This window comes from Sorex araneus, chromosome X (genome assembly GCF_027595985.1).
Source record: "Sorex araneus isolate mSorAra2 chromosome X, mSorAra2.pri, whole genome shotgun sequence".
NCBI classification, from domain to species: domain Eukaryota; kingdom Metazoa; phylum Chordata; class Mammalia; order Eulipotyphla; family Soricidae; genus Sorex; species Sorex araneus.
Genome location: NC_073313.1, coordinates 303439418 through 303458300, shown reverse-complemented (window position 1 = coordinate 303458300; position 18883 = coordinate 303439418). Strand labels below are relative to the sequence as shown.

Here is an 18883-nt window from a genome sequence, read left to right as displayed (position 1 = left end):
AGACATAGAAAGATTGCACTCATTTATGGAATGTAAAGTAACAGAATGAGAGAATAACACCCAAAAACAACAGAGGTAAATACCAGGAGGATTAGTCCACAGCTTTGGAAGCCGGCCTCACGTGCTGGGGGGAAAAGCAGCTCAGATAGAGAAGGGAACACCAAGTGAAGGGTGCTAGGTGGGCCCACTCGGGATGGGAGATGCGGGCTGAAAATAGGCAATAGACTGAACATGATGCCTTCTTAATACATCTATAGCAAACCACAACATCCAAAAGGAGAGAGAGAACAAAAGGGAATGCCCTGCCGCAGAGGCGGGGTGGGGTGGAGGGGTCGGTGTGGGAATGGTGGGAGGGATACTGGGATAATTGGTGGTGGAAAATGGGCACTGGTGGAGGGATGGGTACTCGATCATTGTATGACTTAAATGCAAGCATGAAAGTTTGTAAGTCTGTAACTTTATCTCATGGTGATTCACTAATAAAAAATTAAAAAAAACATGATAGCTTAGGTAAAGATGGTTATACTAGTATGAAAATATATGATTTGATATACAGATTTACTGCACCCCTTCCCCCCAAAATTCCCCATGATTCTCCACGACTGTCCCTATGTCACTCTAGTACAATCTTGAGTCCCTGGCTCAACTTCCTTCACCCGCTGCATGGCAGCCTTAGTTTTTCAATCCAAGGACAAAGGATTTTGTTATTAATCCTGACTAGTCCTTTGTGTTTTTATCCTTTATAAAGCTGTCATACATGTCAGCTTTATTTCATAAAACTAGGAAATAACTGGATTTTCTTTGTAACTGCCCTCTGTAATTTGTATAAAGTGAATTATTTTCCTGTATCTTTATTCTCTCCTAATAATATACAGCTCGGGCCGAGCCTCAAGCATGAACGAAGTCTCACAGAACCCAGGTAACATGGAACTTTGTGATCTTGGACTCTGGGCTCAACGGGACCCGGAAGCAGAGATCCGCTGCCTGCTTCCCCCAGTCTCCGGCCACCCAGGGATCACACCCATAAGCCACCTCCTGCTGGTGCCAGAAAATCTCATCTGCCACCCTCCAGAACTCATGGCTGCTTCTCCCGGAAGGGAGCATAAATTGAGATTCCCATGACCATGCTACCAGACTCCGCACCAGAGGATGTTTCCACTCGGAGCGTCCCCAGAGGAGGGCAGGTGAGAGCCCTCCCCACCCCAAGGGACTCAGCCCTGGCAGCTGACCTCCACTACCCAACTGCCACCATGCTCCAGGCAGCTTTGCACACACTTGGGCCGAGCCTCACACATGAGTGAACATATTCCTGGACTGCGCGGCTGCAAAGCGGCTGTGCAACACATCATAAGACATTCCCTACCCATTTTCCATAAAATCATAGAGCGACATATATATACATATGTATGTATATATATGCCTTTTGGAGAGCCTGGCAAGCTACCGAGAGTATCCTGCCCACACGGCAGAGCCTGGCAAGCTTCCCGTGGGGTATTTGATATGCCAAAAACAGTAACAATAACAGGTCTCGTTCCCCTGAACCTGAAAGAGCCCCCAATCATTGGGAAAAATGAGTAAGGAGAGGCTGCTAAGATTTCGGGGCTGGGACGAATGGAGATGTTACTGGCACCTGCTCAAGTAAATCGATGAACAATGGGATGACAGTGATACAGTGATAAATCACAGAGTGAGATCAACCAGTATTTATTTTCCCTCTGACTTATTTCACTTAACATGATGCCCTCAAGTTTCATTCACATTGAAGCAAACTGCATGGTTTCAGCCTTCATTATGGCTGTATGTATATATTCCATTATGTATGTATTTCATAACTTCTTAATCCTTTTATCTGTATTTGGACATTTGGCTATTGTACTGCAATGAACTTAGATCTGCACCTAAGTGTATGTACATATACATGTATATGTATATATACATATACATGTATATTTAAGTTAATGTTTTGTGTATTGGGGGTCGATGCCAAGAAATGGAATTTTGGGTCATATGAAAGCTTTAGTCTTACTTTTTTGAGAAGTCCACATTGTATTTCATAGAGGCTGAATCAGATGACTTGCCCACCAAGAGTGAAAGAGGGTTCTTTTTGCACCGCATCTCTGGCAACATTGGTTTTTTGCAGTCTTTTTGATAGATGCCATTATCACTGGTATAAAAAGATGCCTCGTTGTTATGACTTTTATTTCCCTGATAATATTTGGATCAGAAATATCTTTGTGAATGTTTCTGTTCATTTCTTCTCCCCATTTTTTTAAAAATGAAGTTATTGGCTTTGTCATTGTTGAACTTTTTGAGGGCTTTATATATCTTGAATATGTTCTTTTTTTTTCCTATGGTAATCTCTTATTTTATTTTATTTTATTTTATTTTTTTATTAAATTTTTATTATATCACCATGTGGAAAGTTACAAAGTTTTCAGGTTTATGTCTCAGTTATACAATACTCAAACACCATCCCTTCACCAGTGCCCATATTCCACCACCAAAATCCCCAGTATACCCCCCGCCACAGCCCCCCAACTGTATAACTGATGAATTTCACTTCATTTTCTCTCTACCTTGCTTACATTCCATATTGCAAAACAAAACTCATTATTGTAGTTGGAGTTTCCCCCCAATGAAGACAGCCCTACTAAGGAAGCATTTGATAATTGGTTTGTCATTAAAAGATTGTATGATTTCAGTTTTTAGAAAAGGTCGCGCGGCCGCTGATGTGGCCGCGCGGCTCTGATGTGTTCCAGTCCCGCAACCCGGAGCCATGTTAGTTGCTTCTCAGTGTCGCCAGGGCTCCATCCGGAGAAGGTGTGCCAGCTGTACCTCCTCCGTCTGGATCCCTGGTGTTGTTGGCCCGGATTCGGGTCCGGAGCATTTCTCCGGCCGCGTTGCTCACCAGACTGCCTGGCCTCTTCTCTGTTGAAGGTGGGAAGATGGCGCCGAGGGTGGGTCGAGGGCGGGACTTCCGGCGGCCGGGACCATTTGGAGTTTGGGCAGGCGCTGCCCCACTCCAGTGCCCCCCCGCTTGAATATGTTCTTTTTCTGATGTTTCTGTACAAATATTTTGTCCCATTATCTCGGGTGCTTTTTATTTTAGCCTAAGTTTTGCCATACAAAAGCTTTCTTAGTTTGATGTACTTCCAATTGCTTATTTTTGTCTTTGTTATCTTTGCCAATGGAATTAAATCACTAAAGTCACCTCCAAGATTCGGATCCTGGAAAGTTCTACCTATGTTTTTCACAATGAATTTTATTGAGTTTGGTATGCTCTTGATCTCTTTAATATACTTGGAATTAATTTTTGTGTACAGTGTGAGATACGGCTCTTCTTTCGTTCGTTCTTTGTTTCTGCTTCTGGATATCCACTTCGACCATTGAAGATATTCTCTTCACTTCTTAACTTTTGCCAAAGGTTAACTGTCCATATATCTGAGGATTTATCTTGTCCCTCAATTCAATATCATCAGTCTGAGAGTATACCTTCATATTTAGTACCACATCATTTTGATTGCTATGGCTTTACATTATAATTTAAAGTTGGGGCATTAAATACTGCTCATATTTTGTTTTCTCTGAATTTCTCTGGTCATTCAGAGGTTTTTATAATTTCATATAAATTTCAGTGGTATTTGCTTTATGTCCTTAAAGAATATCATCAGAATTTTGATAGGAATTGCAATGAATTTATATCATGCTTTAGGTAAGACAATAATTTGAGAATACTAATTATTCCAATCCATGAACATGGAATATTTTCCCATTTCCTGGCAGAACTATTATCCTTGCTGTGTAAAACCACTGAAATTTCTGTTTGGTTAGCTTCAGGATCTATTAGTCAAATAAGGAGATTTCATTAATTGAAAGAAAATGCATAAGTCCTTAGGAAGCATAGTAATAGGTCAAAATAAACAACCATAATTCTGCAAGAACAAAGTTTGTTCACATCCTCTGGTACCAGGAAACAGAAATACAAGTTTGCTCAAGCAAGGCCACTGCCAAGCTGGGAGCAGGGTGAAACCAGCATAGATGGAGTTAAGGACCAGACTCAGGATGAAAAATGGCTAAGTCCTCTGGGCACAGGCTGTTGAGAATGCATAGAATGCTGGTTTTCTTATCTTGTCCTCTGAAAGCCTATACAAGGAAGACAGCACGTAGGCAGTCCCCTTAATCAGAGGCCTTTCTTGAGATTTACACAACAGATACATTGGAGAGTGTGTTAGAGAACCAGGTCACAACTAAGCTTTTCCTATACAAGGTCTTTTTTTTTTCCCCACTTTCCTTTCACTTTTTTTTCTGGCCCTGATGCTTCTGTGCCTGATGTACTGCAGTGCTCAGGACCCAGGACTGCGGGGGCCGCCAGAGCTATGCCTGGTGGTATTAGGGATGGGGAGAGGGGCCAGACGGTGCTGGGGATCAAACTGAGCGTCTCCTCCATTATAGGCATGGAGTCTACCTCTCTGAGCCATCTCCCCATCCTGCGACATGGGGATTCTGGACAAGCATTTGAAGTAAGCCATTTTTTACCCCAATGTCGCAACAACATGCTGACAGCAGTGAAAGCACATGAAAGCACGTAGGGGCTTTCCCCTCTTTGCCTCGTCACCAAACTGTTTCACCAAACTGTTTTTTGATGTTATTGTTTTAATCTTTCACTTCCATTTCTTACAGGATTTCCTGTTAACAGGTGAATTGTTCAGAGGGAATTGTTTGGCTTCTCAAATATTAGAAAAACTAACTTTCAGAATCCTAAGATTCATTGTGGGCGGAGAGTACATTCGCTTTTGAAGTATGTGCTATTTTTAGTAGATGGTTAATTCGTGTATATGTTCCATGACACTCAAAGATCTTGCATTTCTTCTGTTTGCTGTGTGTAATGTTACAGGTTTTAATCTCACTATTTCATTGTCTAAATATTTAATATTCTACTACTCAGTATTTTTAATAATTATTACTAGAGATAGTTAAAATTTTCCAGTCTCCTGAGTACCCCAAAGGCTTAGCACACATTAACTATTAGCAACTCTGCATTTTCTGATTGTTGTCTTGAATTCTTTTATTAGTTAAATAAAATCACTGTATCACTGTTGTCCCGTTGTTTATCGATTTGCTTGAGAGGGCACCAGTAACGTCTCCATTGTGAGACTTATTGTTACTGTTTCTGGCATATCGAATACACCAAGGGTAGCTTGCCAGACTGCCGTGTGAGCGGGATACTCTTGGTAGCTTGCCAGGCTCTCCGAGAGGGTCGAAAGAATTGAACCTGGGTCAGCTGCGAAATAACAATAATTATTCAGCAACAAATAGTAAAATTTAGATAATTTAAATAAAATAAGACATAAGTTATGAAGTTACTATGATTAAGTGTCCACAAGTCAGATTAAGAAATAAAGCATTTAAACCATAATGCCTAAAATGAGAAAGAAAAAGAGAAAGAGAAAGAGAAGAGCGGGGCCTGCCATAGGAGCAGGCCGGGGTGAGGGTGGTTTGGGTTGGGTGGGAGGAAAATGGGAGAGAGTGGTGCTGGGAAATTACACTAGTGGAAGGACAGGTGTCGGAACATTGTATGACTGAAGCCCTATCATGAACAGCTTTGTAATGTTCTATCTCACGGTGATTCAACAAAATAAAAATAATACTAAAAAAAGAAAAAAAAGCATTTGTTTATTTATTTATTTTTTTGGACCACATCCAGCCATGATCAGGGTTTACTCCTGGCTCTGTGCTCAGAGATTACTCCTTGGAAGCTTGGGGGAACCCTATGGGGTGCTGAGGATTGAATCCAGGTCGGCTGTGTGCAAGGCAAGTGCCCTTACCCACTGTACTATAGCTCCAGTCCCCGTTCATTAATCTTTTTGGATTTTGGGTCACACCTGGCAGTGCTTGTGAGAAGACCATATGTAATGTCATGGGTCATACAGGGGTCAGCTGTGTGAAAGGAAAGTGCCTTAACCCCTGGACTATCCCTTCAGTCCCAGGAACTAAGACATTATTAACAGGACCAGAGCCTGTGAGGGCTTCCCTGCTTATTCTCTCATTACTGGATTCTGCTATTAGGCTTGTTTGGAGAGGCTCCAAACTCTCCAAAGGCCCTGGCACATTATTTTATTTTATTTCATTTAATTTAAAATTTTTTATATTATAAAGTAGTTCACAATATTTGATTAAATTTAATATTCAAACACCAATCCCACCCCCATTACCCCTTCCCACCACTATATTTCGAGTGTTTCCATCCCAAGCCCCATTCGCTGCCCTAAAGCAGAACCAAAATAGTATACTGTTTCCCTCTAAGGTTGGTTGCCTCCTGCTTTAAATCCCATCAAATGTGGTGCGGCACTCTTGGAGTATGAGTAGGGTGTGTGCTATGACGTGTCCAGGCATAGGTTCACTCGTGGGTGAGGCTCGGCCTGAGCGTGTGGGGAGCGGCCGTGAGCATGGTGGCGGTTGGGTTCTGGAGGTTTTTGGCTGCCAAGGCTGGGTCTCTTGGGACAGGAAGGGGTCTCACCTGCCCCCCTCTGGGGTGCCCCGAGTGAAACAGCCTGTTTCCTATCTTTGACAGCATTTTGCCATATTTATTTATTTATTTATTTGTTTGTTTGTTTTTTGGGTCACACCCGGCAATGCACAGGGGTCACTCCTGGCTCATGCACTCAGGAATTACTCCTGGCGGTGCTCAGGGGACCATATGGGATGCTGGAAATCGAACCCGGGTTGGCCGTGTGCAAGGCAAACGCCCTCCCCGCTGTGCTATCACTCTAGCCCCAACCATTTTTATTTTTAATGTAGGAGTACTGCTATTTATTCAGCCATTGATTAAGCTGATTGAATTGGACATGAACTCCACCATTTTGCCAATTTGATGGATGTGAAATAGTACATCCTTATGGTCTTAACCCATTGCTTCCTAAATACTAAGGAGGTCCGGTATCTGTTCAGATGCATATGAGGAACTTAGTCTTCCTTCTCTGAAAATGTCCTGACATCTTTTTGTTATTATTCCTGTTGGATTATTAGTGCTTCTTCATTGATTTATAAGAGCTTTTTTCTGGGGTGGGGTGGCGGGGCCACTCTCACAAGGTGCCTGGGGGTGAGGGGCGGTAGACCATTCCCAGTGATTCCTAGTCGGTTGGACCTTTGGATGAGCGCCTGGGCTGAAGGATGTGACTGTGTCTGGGCCCTCTATGCTGGGCCACCTGGACCGTGCAGACAGTGCTGGGGGCCTTCCAGGTCTGATGCTTTGTGTTGGGGATCGAGTTGAGCACAGGGCATGTGCCCTAACCCCTGGACTAGCTTCCTGACCCCTTTTACCAAATGGTAAAAGGAAGGCCCCTTTAACTGTTTGGTGCACTAATTGAATTCCAGGCCTTCAGAATTTAAGGCAAATGTCTAGGACTATTTAATGGCCAATTTAAGGAGTCATTTTGACTGGATCACTCAGTGCTCCAAATATCTGACTAAATATCACTGTGGGTGTGACTGTGAAGGCATTTCTGCATGAGAAAATATCTGACTCACTGGTAGACTTAGTAAAGCAGAATGTCCTTGCTAAAGTGAGTAGGCCCTATCTAATCAGTTGAAGAGATGAATAGGACAAAAAAGCTTAGTGAAAGGGAATGCCTCGGGCCTGCCCTTTGAACTGGGACATCTTTTATTGATCTTCCCATTTAAACAGAAACACTGGCTCTTCTCTAGTCTTCAATCCCTCGGCATTCCTCTTGGAACTTTTTTTCAGACCTGGAATTATAGACCAACTCCTTTGATTGTTCAGATGCAGGAATTTCTCATCTCATTTAACCAAGCAAGCAATCCCTTATTTATAGATTGGAATATTATATAATCCCTCTCATACCCATCATTTCCAAGCAGTTCTGTTCCTTTGGAGGAGACTGATTAATATAACACTAGAAACTCACTTGAACATAGGGCTCCATCTTCTTCCTCCTGATAACCCCCAATCTGGACACGAAGCCAGATGAGGTCCTGCACCTCGGCGTCTGCCAGAGTAGCAGACTGTCCTGATAAGACACAAGCCTTCAGGTGCAAGGAGAGAACTGGGAGTCAGGGAGATGGAGGTTTTTTTTTTTTTTTTTTAATGAGAAAGAATCCAAATCAACCTAACTGAAGGAGACACTTAAATTAGCATTAAACAGAATTGTGAAAATAGGAAAGCTTTATTTTTTATTAAAAAACTTTTTTTTTGGTGGGGAGGTTCACACCTGGTGGAGCTCAGGGTTTATTCCTGACTCTGTGATCCTGGATCACTCTTGATGCTTGGGAGACCCTACGTGGTACTGGGGATCCATCTAAGGTTGTCTGTATGCCAGGAAAGCTCCTTAAACCCTACACTATCTCTCCAGCCATAAGTGGGCCTGTTTACACTTCTTTGTTATCCCTACTGCTGAGTGGAGAAGACATTCAGGAGGAAACTGAGATTAATAGTATAAAAAAAGGACTTATAGAATATTTTGCACATTTGAGTAAAGGGAATAAACTACAGTACCTTTATCAGCATATTAGTATCTTAAAAAACAAAGCACTTTTGTTGTTCCTCTAGATTATTATATTTCAACTTTGTATGCAATCTCCCCTTTGTGTTAGGATTTTTCAAGCACTTTTTAACACAACTCACAGCTAAACATTAACATATCTAAATCGATTTTGGAAGTCACAGCTGAATGTAGGGATTTATGTTTCACCAAGAAAGAGGGAAAAATTGCATAGGGATCTGTGAGTGATGCCAACTGTATCACGTGACCTTACCGCTCTCCAAATCCGCTGTCTCGGGCAAACCTCTGGAAGGCACCCATGGGATCCGAGCCTGTGCTTAAGATGAACACCAGAGGGGTGTTGAAGGACATGTCTTGATACAGAGTCGCCAGGTCCACAGGTGGTGTTTCTACAAAGGCCTTCCCAAGATTGTCAATGACAAAGTCCGTAACAGCAAAAACCAACTAGAAGAAAGAAAAAACAAAAAGGAAAAGCCCTACTGGGTCAAGGCTTTCATCACTTCATCCACTTTCTTCTTGTCAGCGCCTCAGTTGCGGGCTCTTCTCCTTCAGCCCTCATTCTCTCTTCATGATGTATATTTATTCCCACAGACACAACTTGGTAGGTTTGTAAACTCACTCGCTGAGCTCAGCCAAGGTTCTCATGACTTCACTTGAACAAAAGAAGCCGCTGGCCCGGCATGCTGCGCCTCTTCACTCCCTGTCTGCAACACGGCCCTCTCCCAGCTCGCCTTCCCTTGTCCTGTCTGTCCTGCATTCGTGTGGACTTTATTTTCAGTCCTCCTCGACTCTTTCTGCATTATTGGTCTTTCCTCACTCCTTGATCATACAATTAGGCTGCCCTGCTCTTAGTAGCAAAATAAAAGCCTTTTTTTTTTTTTTTACTTCAGCTTTCTACCTATTATTTCATTTTTTTGAAATGGTACTTACAAGCCAATGTCTTGTGAGAACTGACCCCATCTTCATCTAGCCTAAAAGCTTCTTCTCACTTTTCCTGGAAACAGTCTCAGCCCTAATGATCAAGTCCATGCCTGGCCATTGCCTGAACCCCTGTATTTTCTCAGTGCGCCCCCCAGTCTACCTACCCTATCTCTGCTTTTGCAGGCCTTGTCTCTCCCAGATATGGTGTTTGGTGAGAGAGAAAAAGGCATCCTCTTTTGTGCCAGAAAACTATTGTGATAACACACAAACTGAGACTAAACAATATTGATACTGTGACTATCTCCCCTAAGGATTGTGCAGTGTGTGTCCTGTGCAACTCTAATCAACAGTCCTGCTTTAATACTTGCCCTCTATTAGATATTAATCTCATTCTGCTCAATCCAGCTTGACCGTGTTTTGCTGTTGTTGTTGGTATAGGGTCATGGCTTTGGCATTATGCCTCTCTGTCACCAACTGGGAAAAGGTTTTCACTTGCTCACCCCCTTAAGTGAGGACATTCTAACTGTAAAGGTGCCATGCTACAGAACAAAAAGCTATTCAACAAGGCTAAGGGGATTTGGAGCTTCATCTAGCTGTGTCACTCTGTGACAGTCTAATTCTAGCATCAATAATTATTTTTATTTCAAATATTAAAAAAATTTGGAATCACCATGAGATGTACAGTTACAGAACTGCTCATTATTGAGTTTCAGTTATACAATGTTCCAACACCCATCCCTTCACCAGTGCACATTTCCTGCCACCAATGTCCCCAGTTTCCCGCCCAACCCCCAATCCTGCCCCCACAGTCTGTCTCTATGGAGACATGTCTTCTCTCTAATTTAAAATATTTTTTTTTTTTTGCTTTTTGGGTCACACCCAGCGATGCTCAGGGGTTACTCCTGGCTTTGTACTCAGGAATTGCTCCTGGCAGTGCTTGGGGGACCATATGGGATGCCGGGGATCGAACCCAGGTCAGCCGCATGCAAGGCAAACGCCCTACCCGCTGTGCTATCGCTCCGGCCCCTCTAATTTAAAATATTTTTAAATGAGCTATGGACTTTCTTTTCTTTGATAAGAAGTGCTCATAGAAGTGGCACACATACAAATGAATAAGAGCAACCAGTGCTGGCACAGATGCAGGGAGAAAGAGACCCTCATTCATTGTTGGTGGGAATACCAACTGGTCCAACCTTTTTGGATAACAATATGGACATTACTCAAAAAACTATAAGTTGAGCTCCCATTTGACCCAGCAATGCCACTTCTGGGAGTATACCCTGGGGGTCCAAAGACACATAGCAGAAATACCATCTGCACTTGTATGTTCATTGCAGTACTACTCACTATAGCCAGAAGCTGGAAACAACTTGAATGCCCGAGAACAGACGTATGGATAAAAAAACTATGGCACATCTACACAATAAAATATTACACAGCTGTTAGGAAAAATGAGGTCATGAAAATTTGCATATAAATGGATGTACTTGGAGAGTATCATGCTGAGTGAAATGAATCAGAAGGAAAGGGGCAGAGACAGAATGACTGCATTTATTCTTGGGATATTAAAAAAAAAACCCAGTATGACACTAATATCCAATGCCAGGGAAAATGGGCCAGGAGGACTGGTCAATGGTGTGGGAAATGGATGGTAGTTAAGACAGAGGAGGATCCATTATAACAACACTAGTTTGGAAATGATCACTCTGGGCAAGAACTAAGTCTTGTAAGCAGGTAAACGGATATACATGATAACCTTTCAGCATCTGTATCATAGACCATAATGCCTAAAATGAGAGCGAGGAAGAGAAAGAGAGAGAGTAGAGAGGTGCCTTGCCATAGAGGCAGGCTAGGGTGGGGGGTGGCTTGAAGGGGCTGGAGGGAAACTGGGGACACAGGTGCTGGGAAATTACACTGGTGGAGGGATGGGTGTTGGAACATTGTATGACTGAAACACAATCATGAACAATTTTGTAATGAATCTTGATGGTGATTCAATAAATTTTTTTTAAAAAAGAAGTGCTCATAGAATTTGCAATCAATGACAAAACACAAAGCTATAATTTATTGAGGCTACTGTGTAAATACAGGAGTTGTGACACAGTCATAAAAATCTTTGTGAATTAAAAGAACTAAAGAACTAGTTCTCTTGTAAATAGGACAATAGGATAATAATCTATACATCTAGATTTCCAATGACTTTGATCAATGAGCTTCTTTTGAGTTTTAGGCCACATCTGGCTATGCTACTGCTTGGTTCTCACCCCTGGAAGGACTTAGGGGACCATAGGAAGTGCTGGAGATCTAATCTGGGATGGTCACATGCAAGGTAAGTGCCTTACTTACTGTACCATATCCCAGCCCCACCAATCACCTTATTAATGGATTACCACAAACTATTGGCTACATATGCAATTTCTACATGTATGAATCAATTTTGTTCATGAATAATTTAAGTATGTAGAAGATCAATATGAGCAAATACACTCTAAATTAGGTTCTGGTCTATCTAACATACATCACGAAATACATATACTCAAGAACATGGGTAACTAAATGGAACACTGAAAACAGTTTTTTTTTTGTTTGTTTGTTTTTTGGGTCACACCTGGTGATGCATAAGAGTTAGTCCTGGCTCATGCACTTGGGAATTACTCCTAGTCGTGCTCAGGGCACCATATGGGATGCTGGGAATTGAACCCTGGTCGGCCATGTGCAAGGCAAACGCCCTACCCATTGTGCTATGACTCCAGCCCCCAAATGTATCTTTTAAAGCTGTAGAACTGGTATATCCTGTAGATCAAAACTGTAACTTCCTGTATTGATCTGGCATAGTGCCTTTTGTTTCACCAGTGAAGTGTAGGGTTCAGAATGGTCTCCCCTACTTCATATTTAGTGCCCAGGAGTTCTCAGCATGGTTGAAGCCACTGCTGATCTGATATCCTGAACTGAGAATGCTCCTCTTATGGCTGACGATTCTGCTGAGCTGATAAGAGTATGCAAGATTTCCTGGCTGGCCATTTCTTTGTTTTATTTGTCTTTGAACCCAAAGTCTCTTTTATGTGAACCTATTTATTTGGAATGTGGGGGTTGGCCAACACCCAGTGGTGCACAGGGCTCTCTTGGTGATGCTTGGTGGACCGTTTATAGTGCTGGGCAAACACCTTAACCCTTGTTATCTTTTGAGCAAAGCCTTACACATGCGAGTCATCTGCTCTACTATGAGCCATATCTCTGCTCCCCATTTCCAAGCTCCAGCTTGCACACACTCAGTATTAAGGTATTCTCACTTTCAGATCCCACTCTATCCAAGAGACTTGTTATCCTATAGCAGACTTAGCTCTGTAGCTATTTTGGAGTCTTTCTCTATGTGCTCCCTTATATTACAGTCCTGTATTCCCAAGGTAATGCCCAATCTTCTTGTGTCTCAAGCTCCTTCCCTATCACATGACCAACACCAACCTTATCCCATGACCCCTGTGGAGTTCTGATGTTATCATCATCAAGATTTTCATGGCAACAATGGCAAGATGTTTCTGAGGAGAAATGCTTCAGATGTCTCATAATCTCTATGATCTAAAGAGCAGGGCATTTTATTTTTTTAAAGGCAGCTTTATCCCACTGGCAGAGGGGCAAGTCAGGTTTTCAGTTACAGAGATGGGATTTCATTTTATTATTATTTTTCCTTCCTTCTCCGCCCTTTTCTGGTTGTTGTTTTTGTTGTGAAGACTGGGGGTCACACACAGTTGGCTGTGGTGATTGTGGACTTAGTTGTGGTCATTTTGGAATCAGAAATGCGAGTACTGCTGGGATCTTAACATGGGGCCAGTGCTCAGGATTGAATTCATGGCCTTATGCTCTACAACTGGGCTCCCAATCAGGCATTTGGGAAAGATTACGCTCTGCAAATCCCCTGTCTGGGTTGCAGGATTAAAGATTAGGCACCACATCTTCTCTTTCCTATCATTAACTTTCTTTCTCCAAGCTTCTTTGTAAACTGAGCTGCCCAGTACTGACGTAAGTACTGACTCCATTATGTTTTGCTTAGAATGTTTTTATAAGTTTGCTGCTTGATCCTTCACACAATCTCTAGCTGAGATTGATTACTTTTTTTTAGCCCATTGTTTATAATGAGAATTTAAAGCTCATATAAAATCACAGAACAATGAGACCAATGTTTCACTCAGCTTCTACGTTCATCAAGATAAGGCTCCTCTTCTTTTCTCAGTACACCCACCCGCTCCCTCACTTCTTAGGATTATTTTGAAGTACATCTCATGAGTCATATTATCTCATCTTTAAGTAATTCAACTCATGACTCATAAAGACTAAAGAATACATATAACAACACTAGTATAATCACATCTAAAAACATTAACAATGATTCTTTGATGTCAAATATTTAGTGTTCATTTCCCCCTAAATTATAGATGCCTCTGTAGGTGTAAGCCAGTCTATAATCTGCGTGAATCAGTATTTAACTCATCTTACAGAGAGACAGATTTATTTGTCTAAGTCTCTTTAAATCTACACATTTTTATTCCCCATGGTGCTGGGGATCAAACCCAGGGCTCAAACTTGCAAGGCCTGTGATCTCTGCTAACCCATACATTTTGTCTTTTATTTTTTCTTCCCCCTTATAAAACTAATTAACTGTGTTACTGAAGAAACAAGATTGTGCATCTTGCAAATTTTTCACTGTCTAGCAATTTAGTCTCAATCTCCTTTTAAACTTCTGTCTTCTTTGAGCTCTTCTAAGATCTCCTTTAATTTTTGTTAGCACCCAAAATGGGAGCATTGTTTCATATTTACTGAGACTTTCCTCTAGACTCAGATCTTCCTATCCATTACATAGTTGTTCCAGTGGTTGGGTGTTTGGGTTGTTTCTATATCTTTTGTAATAAGTGCTATTGTACTAAATGTTGCAGTGGTTATAAGTGTGTACATATACCTTTGAATTAATGTCTTCATGTTTTAGTGTTAGATGCCAAGAAATGGCATTTCTTGTGTCATATGACATTGGGTCATACGGACTTCTATTCTATTCTATGGCATTCCCACTAACAGTGAGTGAGGGTTCCCTTTTCACTACAACCTCACCAATGCAGATTGTTTCCAGACTTTTATTTATTATTATTATTATTATTTGATTTTTTGGTCACTCCCGGCGATGCTCAGGGGTTACTCCTGGCTCTGCCCTCAGAAATTACTCCTGGCGGTGCTCAGGGGACCATATGGGTTGGCTGAGTGCAAGGCAAATGCCCTACCCACTGTGCTATTGCTCCAACCCATGTTTCCAGACTTTTTGTTATATTTTCTTCACTATATTTTACGGACTTTGGTATAATTTCTATGTCTTTAATCCACTTGAAGTTATTTCTGTGAATGTGTGAAATACTGTTCTAATTTCATTTTTTAAAACATGTGGCTATCCAGTTTTTCCATTACCCTTTGTTGAAGAAATGTTCTTTGCTCCACTTCACGTACTTAGCTCCTTTGTCATAGGTTGACTATCAATAAAGATGGGAGTTTAATTCAGTACTCTCAATTATATTCCATGGGTCTGTAGTCTATCTTTATTCCAAATAGGATGCTGTTTTCATTATTATAGCATTGTAGTATAGTTCAAAATTGGGAAATACCATGCCATTTAAAAAAATTTATTAGTGAATCACTGTGAGGTACAGTTATAGACTTACAAACTTTCGTGTTTGCATTTCAATTATACAGTGGAGGGATGGGCACTCGACCACTGAATACAATGCCTTTTATCTTCTAACTCCTCTCCCCCAGGATTACTTTGGCTATTTAGGGAGTTTTATGGTTCCATAACAATTTTAGTAGAGTTTGTTCCAATTCTTTGAAGAATGTCATTGGGATTTTAATACGTATTGCACTGAGTCTATATAATACTTTGGGACAATCCTTTTAACAATGTTTATTCTCATCTATGAACAGGTCATATCTTTGCATTTCCCGGTATCTTCTATTTTTTTTAGCAGTGCTTTATGGTTTTCACTGTATAAATTTTTCACTTCCCATATTAAGATGGCCATGGGTCCCAATGTGGAGTTCTTTGGGTGATCTTCTCGGACCTATCTTGGCATTAAAATCACCAACAATGATCTTGTAGAAGGTGTGGTCTTCTTTATAGAACTTCTCCAGTTCCATGTAGAACCTCAATTTCTTCTTCATTGTAGGTGGAAGTTGGTGCATAGATGACAAAGATAGAAACTGCAGGCAGTGAGCCACATCTATCCAAGTGTAATCATCCGATTCGGGTTGTTAGGCATTTGAATGAATCAATGCCCATGGCCAAGTTCGTGTTGACAAGGACACCAACACCACCAATGCCTCTGTTCTCACATATTCCAAGGAACAATTCTTCTCCAGTGTTGAAAATGGCGTGATGTGATTGATGTCTTCTCATTTCGGTCAGACCAATGATGTTGTACTTGATCTTCTGCGCTTGCACCATCAGGTCCTCGATGGATGCTTCTGATGCCAGTGTATGTGCTTTGAAAGTACAAACAATCATTTTAGTCTTTCTTCATTTTGGCAGTCTAGTTTGTCCCTGAGATTTTTTCAGTCTCTCCTTGCTCATCTTTCTTAATGCTGCCATATTGGGGGCTCTTTCAGTGTCAGGTGAATGAGGCCAATTGTTGTTACTGTTGTTGGCATATTGAATATGCCACGGGTAGCTTGCTAGGCTCTGCCGTACGGGCGGGATACTCTCGGTAGCTTACCGGGCTCTCCAAGAGGGACGAAGGCTTTTAGGGTGGCCTCTAATCGCCCTTAGAGGTGTTACCATGGTTCACACCAAATTTGGACCCTATCAAATATGGTGCAGGAATAATGGGTATTAAGTGTCTTATGGTGTGTCCTAGAATGGAACGATCAGGGTGAGAGACTGTCTGAATTCATCATGTCGACCAAGACCATCCATGGTAACTCACAGTTCCAGAAGGCCGAATCTAAACGCTGCACATGGGAGTCTCCCGGTGGACAGTTCCACAATGAAATTGACCACATCATATTCAATCGAAGGTTTTGCCTGACTAATGTCACTGTTGTCCCAAAATTCCAAATGGCATTGGACTACTGTCTCCTTTGTGCAAAATTCTACTTCACAGAGCAGGGATAAAAGTCTGCAAAATTTAAGTCTAAGAAGACAAGTCCCAGAATGACCACCAACTGGGAGCTTTTTGGCACTATTGCAGCAATGTGGGAAGATGCCGTCCTTGACATTGATGAGGATCGTCCTTGACAACATTGACAGCACCTCCATGACTGTGCGAAGAATGCTGAGAGTGAGAAAGCCACAAACAAACGCCTGTCTTCGGAAACTCTCGAGCTCATTCGTCAATGTGGTTTGGCACGAGCCTCAGGCAACCACAAGCTAACATCCGAGCTCACAAAGCTGTGCAGAGATGCGATAAAGGAAGACTTCAAAGAGAGAAGAGCAGCAGTGTTGGCCAGTGCAGCAGAAGCCGGGAAAAGTATTTGCAATGCTCGCCTATCCTTCGCCAACTACAAGACCAGGATGACTGACCTCCGACGTCCCGATGGATCTATCATATCTTCCAGAAAGGCAATAGACAAAATTATTCACGACTTCTACTCGAATCTCTCTGACACCCATGTCGACCTGCCCACATACCAAATTCCACAGGAGGGATATGTCGTTCCTGTCCTCCTTCTGAAATCCGACATGTCATTTCGTTGGTAAAGATGCGTACAGCACCTGGTCTGGACAAGGTCAGACCCGAACACTTGAAGAATCTGCCACCAGTACTCATCAATACACTGGCTCGACTCTTCACACTCTACCTGTCTGAATGCAAGGTTCTGTCTCAGTGGAAAACCAGTAGGACTGTTCTGTTATACAAGAAGGGAGATATCCATGACATCGGCAACTATCGCCCAATCTGCCTGCTGTCTGTCGTCTACAAGTTGTGCACTCGTGTCATCCTGAATAGAATAGGCAGAACACTAGACGAAGGACAACCATGCAAGCAAGCCAGGTTCCAAAGGGGATTCAGCACGATAGACCATATCCACACAGTGACCAAATTCATTGAAGTTTCGAGAGAGTTCAAGATGCCGCTTTGTCTAACGTTCATCGACTTAAAGAAGGTCTTCGATTCTGTTGAGACTGAAGCGGTCATCAAAGCCCTAGCCAAACAGGGCATTCAAACTCAGTATATCAAAATCCTCCACAAACTGTATTGTGGATTTACCACCAGAAACTCACCATTCTACAAGGAATTGATCATTGATGTAAAGAGAGGGGGTGTGGCAGGGTGATACCATTTCACCGAAACTCTTCAGTGCTACCCTCGAGAACATGCGACGACTGGAATGGGAAGGAATGGGAGTGAAGATAGACGGTCGGCAATTACACCACCTCTGCTTCGCTGATGACATCGTTCTCATAACACCAAACATTAGCCAAGTGGCACAAATGCTGGCCAACTTCGACCACGAGTGTGGAAAGGTTGAATTGCAGCTGAATCTCAAGAAGACGATGCTCATGAAAAACGAACTAGTCCCTGAAGCTCCATTTGCTCTCAATGGAACGAACATCTCCGAATGCAGCAGCTATGTGTACCTGGGTCGAGAAATCAACATGAGGAAAGACTTGGTGCCAGAACTGCGCAGGAGGAAGAGAGCAGCGTGGAATGCATTCAAGAGTGTCGAAGAGGTAGTTAAGAGAACGAAGAACCTCGGACTTTGGGCACATCTTTTCGATTCCACCGTTCTTCCTGCACTAACATATGCCTCAGAGACCTGGGCTCTATGCAGACAGGATGAGAACGCTATTAGGGTATCTCAAAGAAGAATCAAAAGAGCTATGCTAGGAGTATCACATCTCACTCAAGTGAGAGAAGGAATCTGGAGTTCTGACCTCTGTTCATGGTCAAGAATCAGGGATGCTGTCTCATTTGCCAAGGCATCAAAAATCAGATGGGCTGGTCACGTAATGTGATTCAGAGACGACTGCTGGACTAGAACTGTTACTGACTGGATTCCACAGGACGTCATAAGACCTCGTGGCCGCCCACCAACTAGATGGTCATATTTCTTCGTCAAATCCCTGAATATACGATTTGAGGCTCTTCCTGTTCCTGGAGCAAGCAAATATCATTGGGCTGCACTAGCACGTGACAGGGACAAATGGAGACGTTACTGGCGCCCGCTTGAGCAAATCGAAAATCAACGGGATGACAAGTGATACAAGTGATATTAAGATGATTCTTAGGTATTTGATGTTTTTTTTTTAACTTTTTGTTTTTTGGGCACACCCTGTGGTGCTCAGGGATTACTCCTGGTTCTGCACTCAAGGATCACTCTTGGTGGTGTCTAGGGGGCTAAATATGGTTTTGGGGATTGAACCTAGGTCATCGGCTTGCAAGGCAAGTGCTCTACCTACTGTACTGTCA

General features: G+C 42.4%; 1 protein-coding gene across 1 annotated transcript in view; it reads right to left on the bottom strand.

Annotated features, from left to right (window-relative positions):
• DNAH6 (dynein axonemal heavy chain 6) overlaps nt 1-18883 on the bottom strand; it is a 210701-nt gene that overhangs the window by 24544 nt on the left and 167274 nt on the right. Inside the window, exon 64 of the mRNA XM_055122229.1 lies at nt 8773-8963. Coding sequence (XP_054978204.1) covers nt 8773-8963 — 191 coding nt within the window. The remainder of the gene's footprint in view (nt 1-8772; nt 8964-18883) is intronic.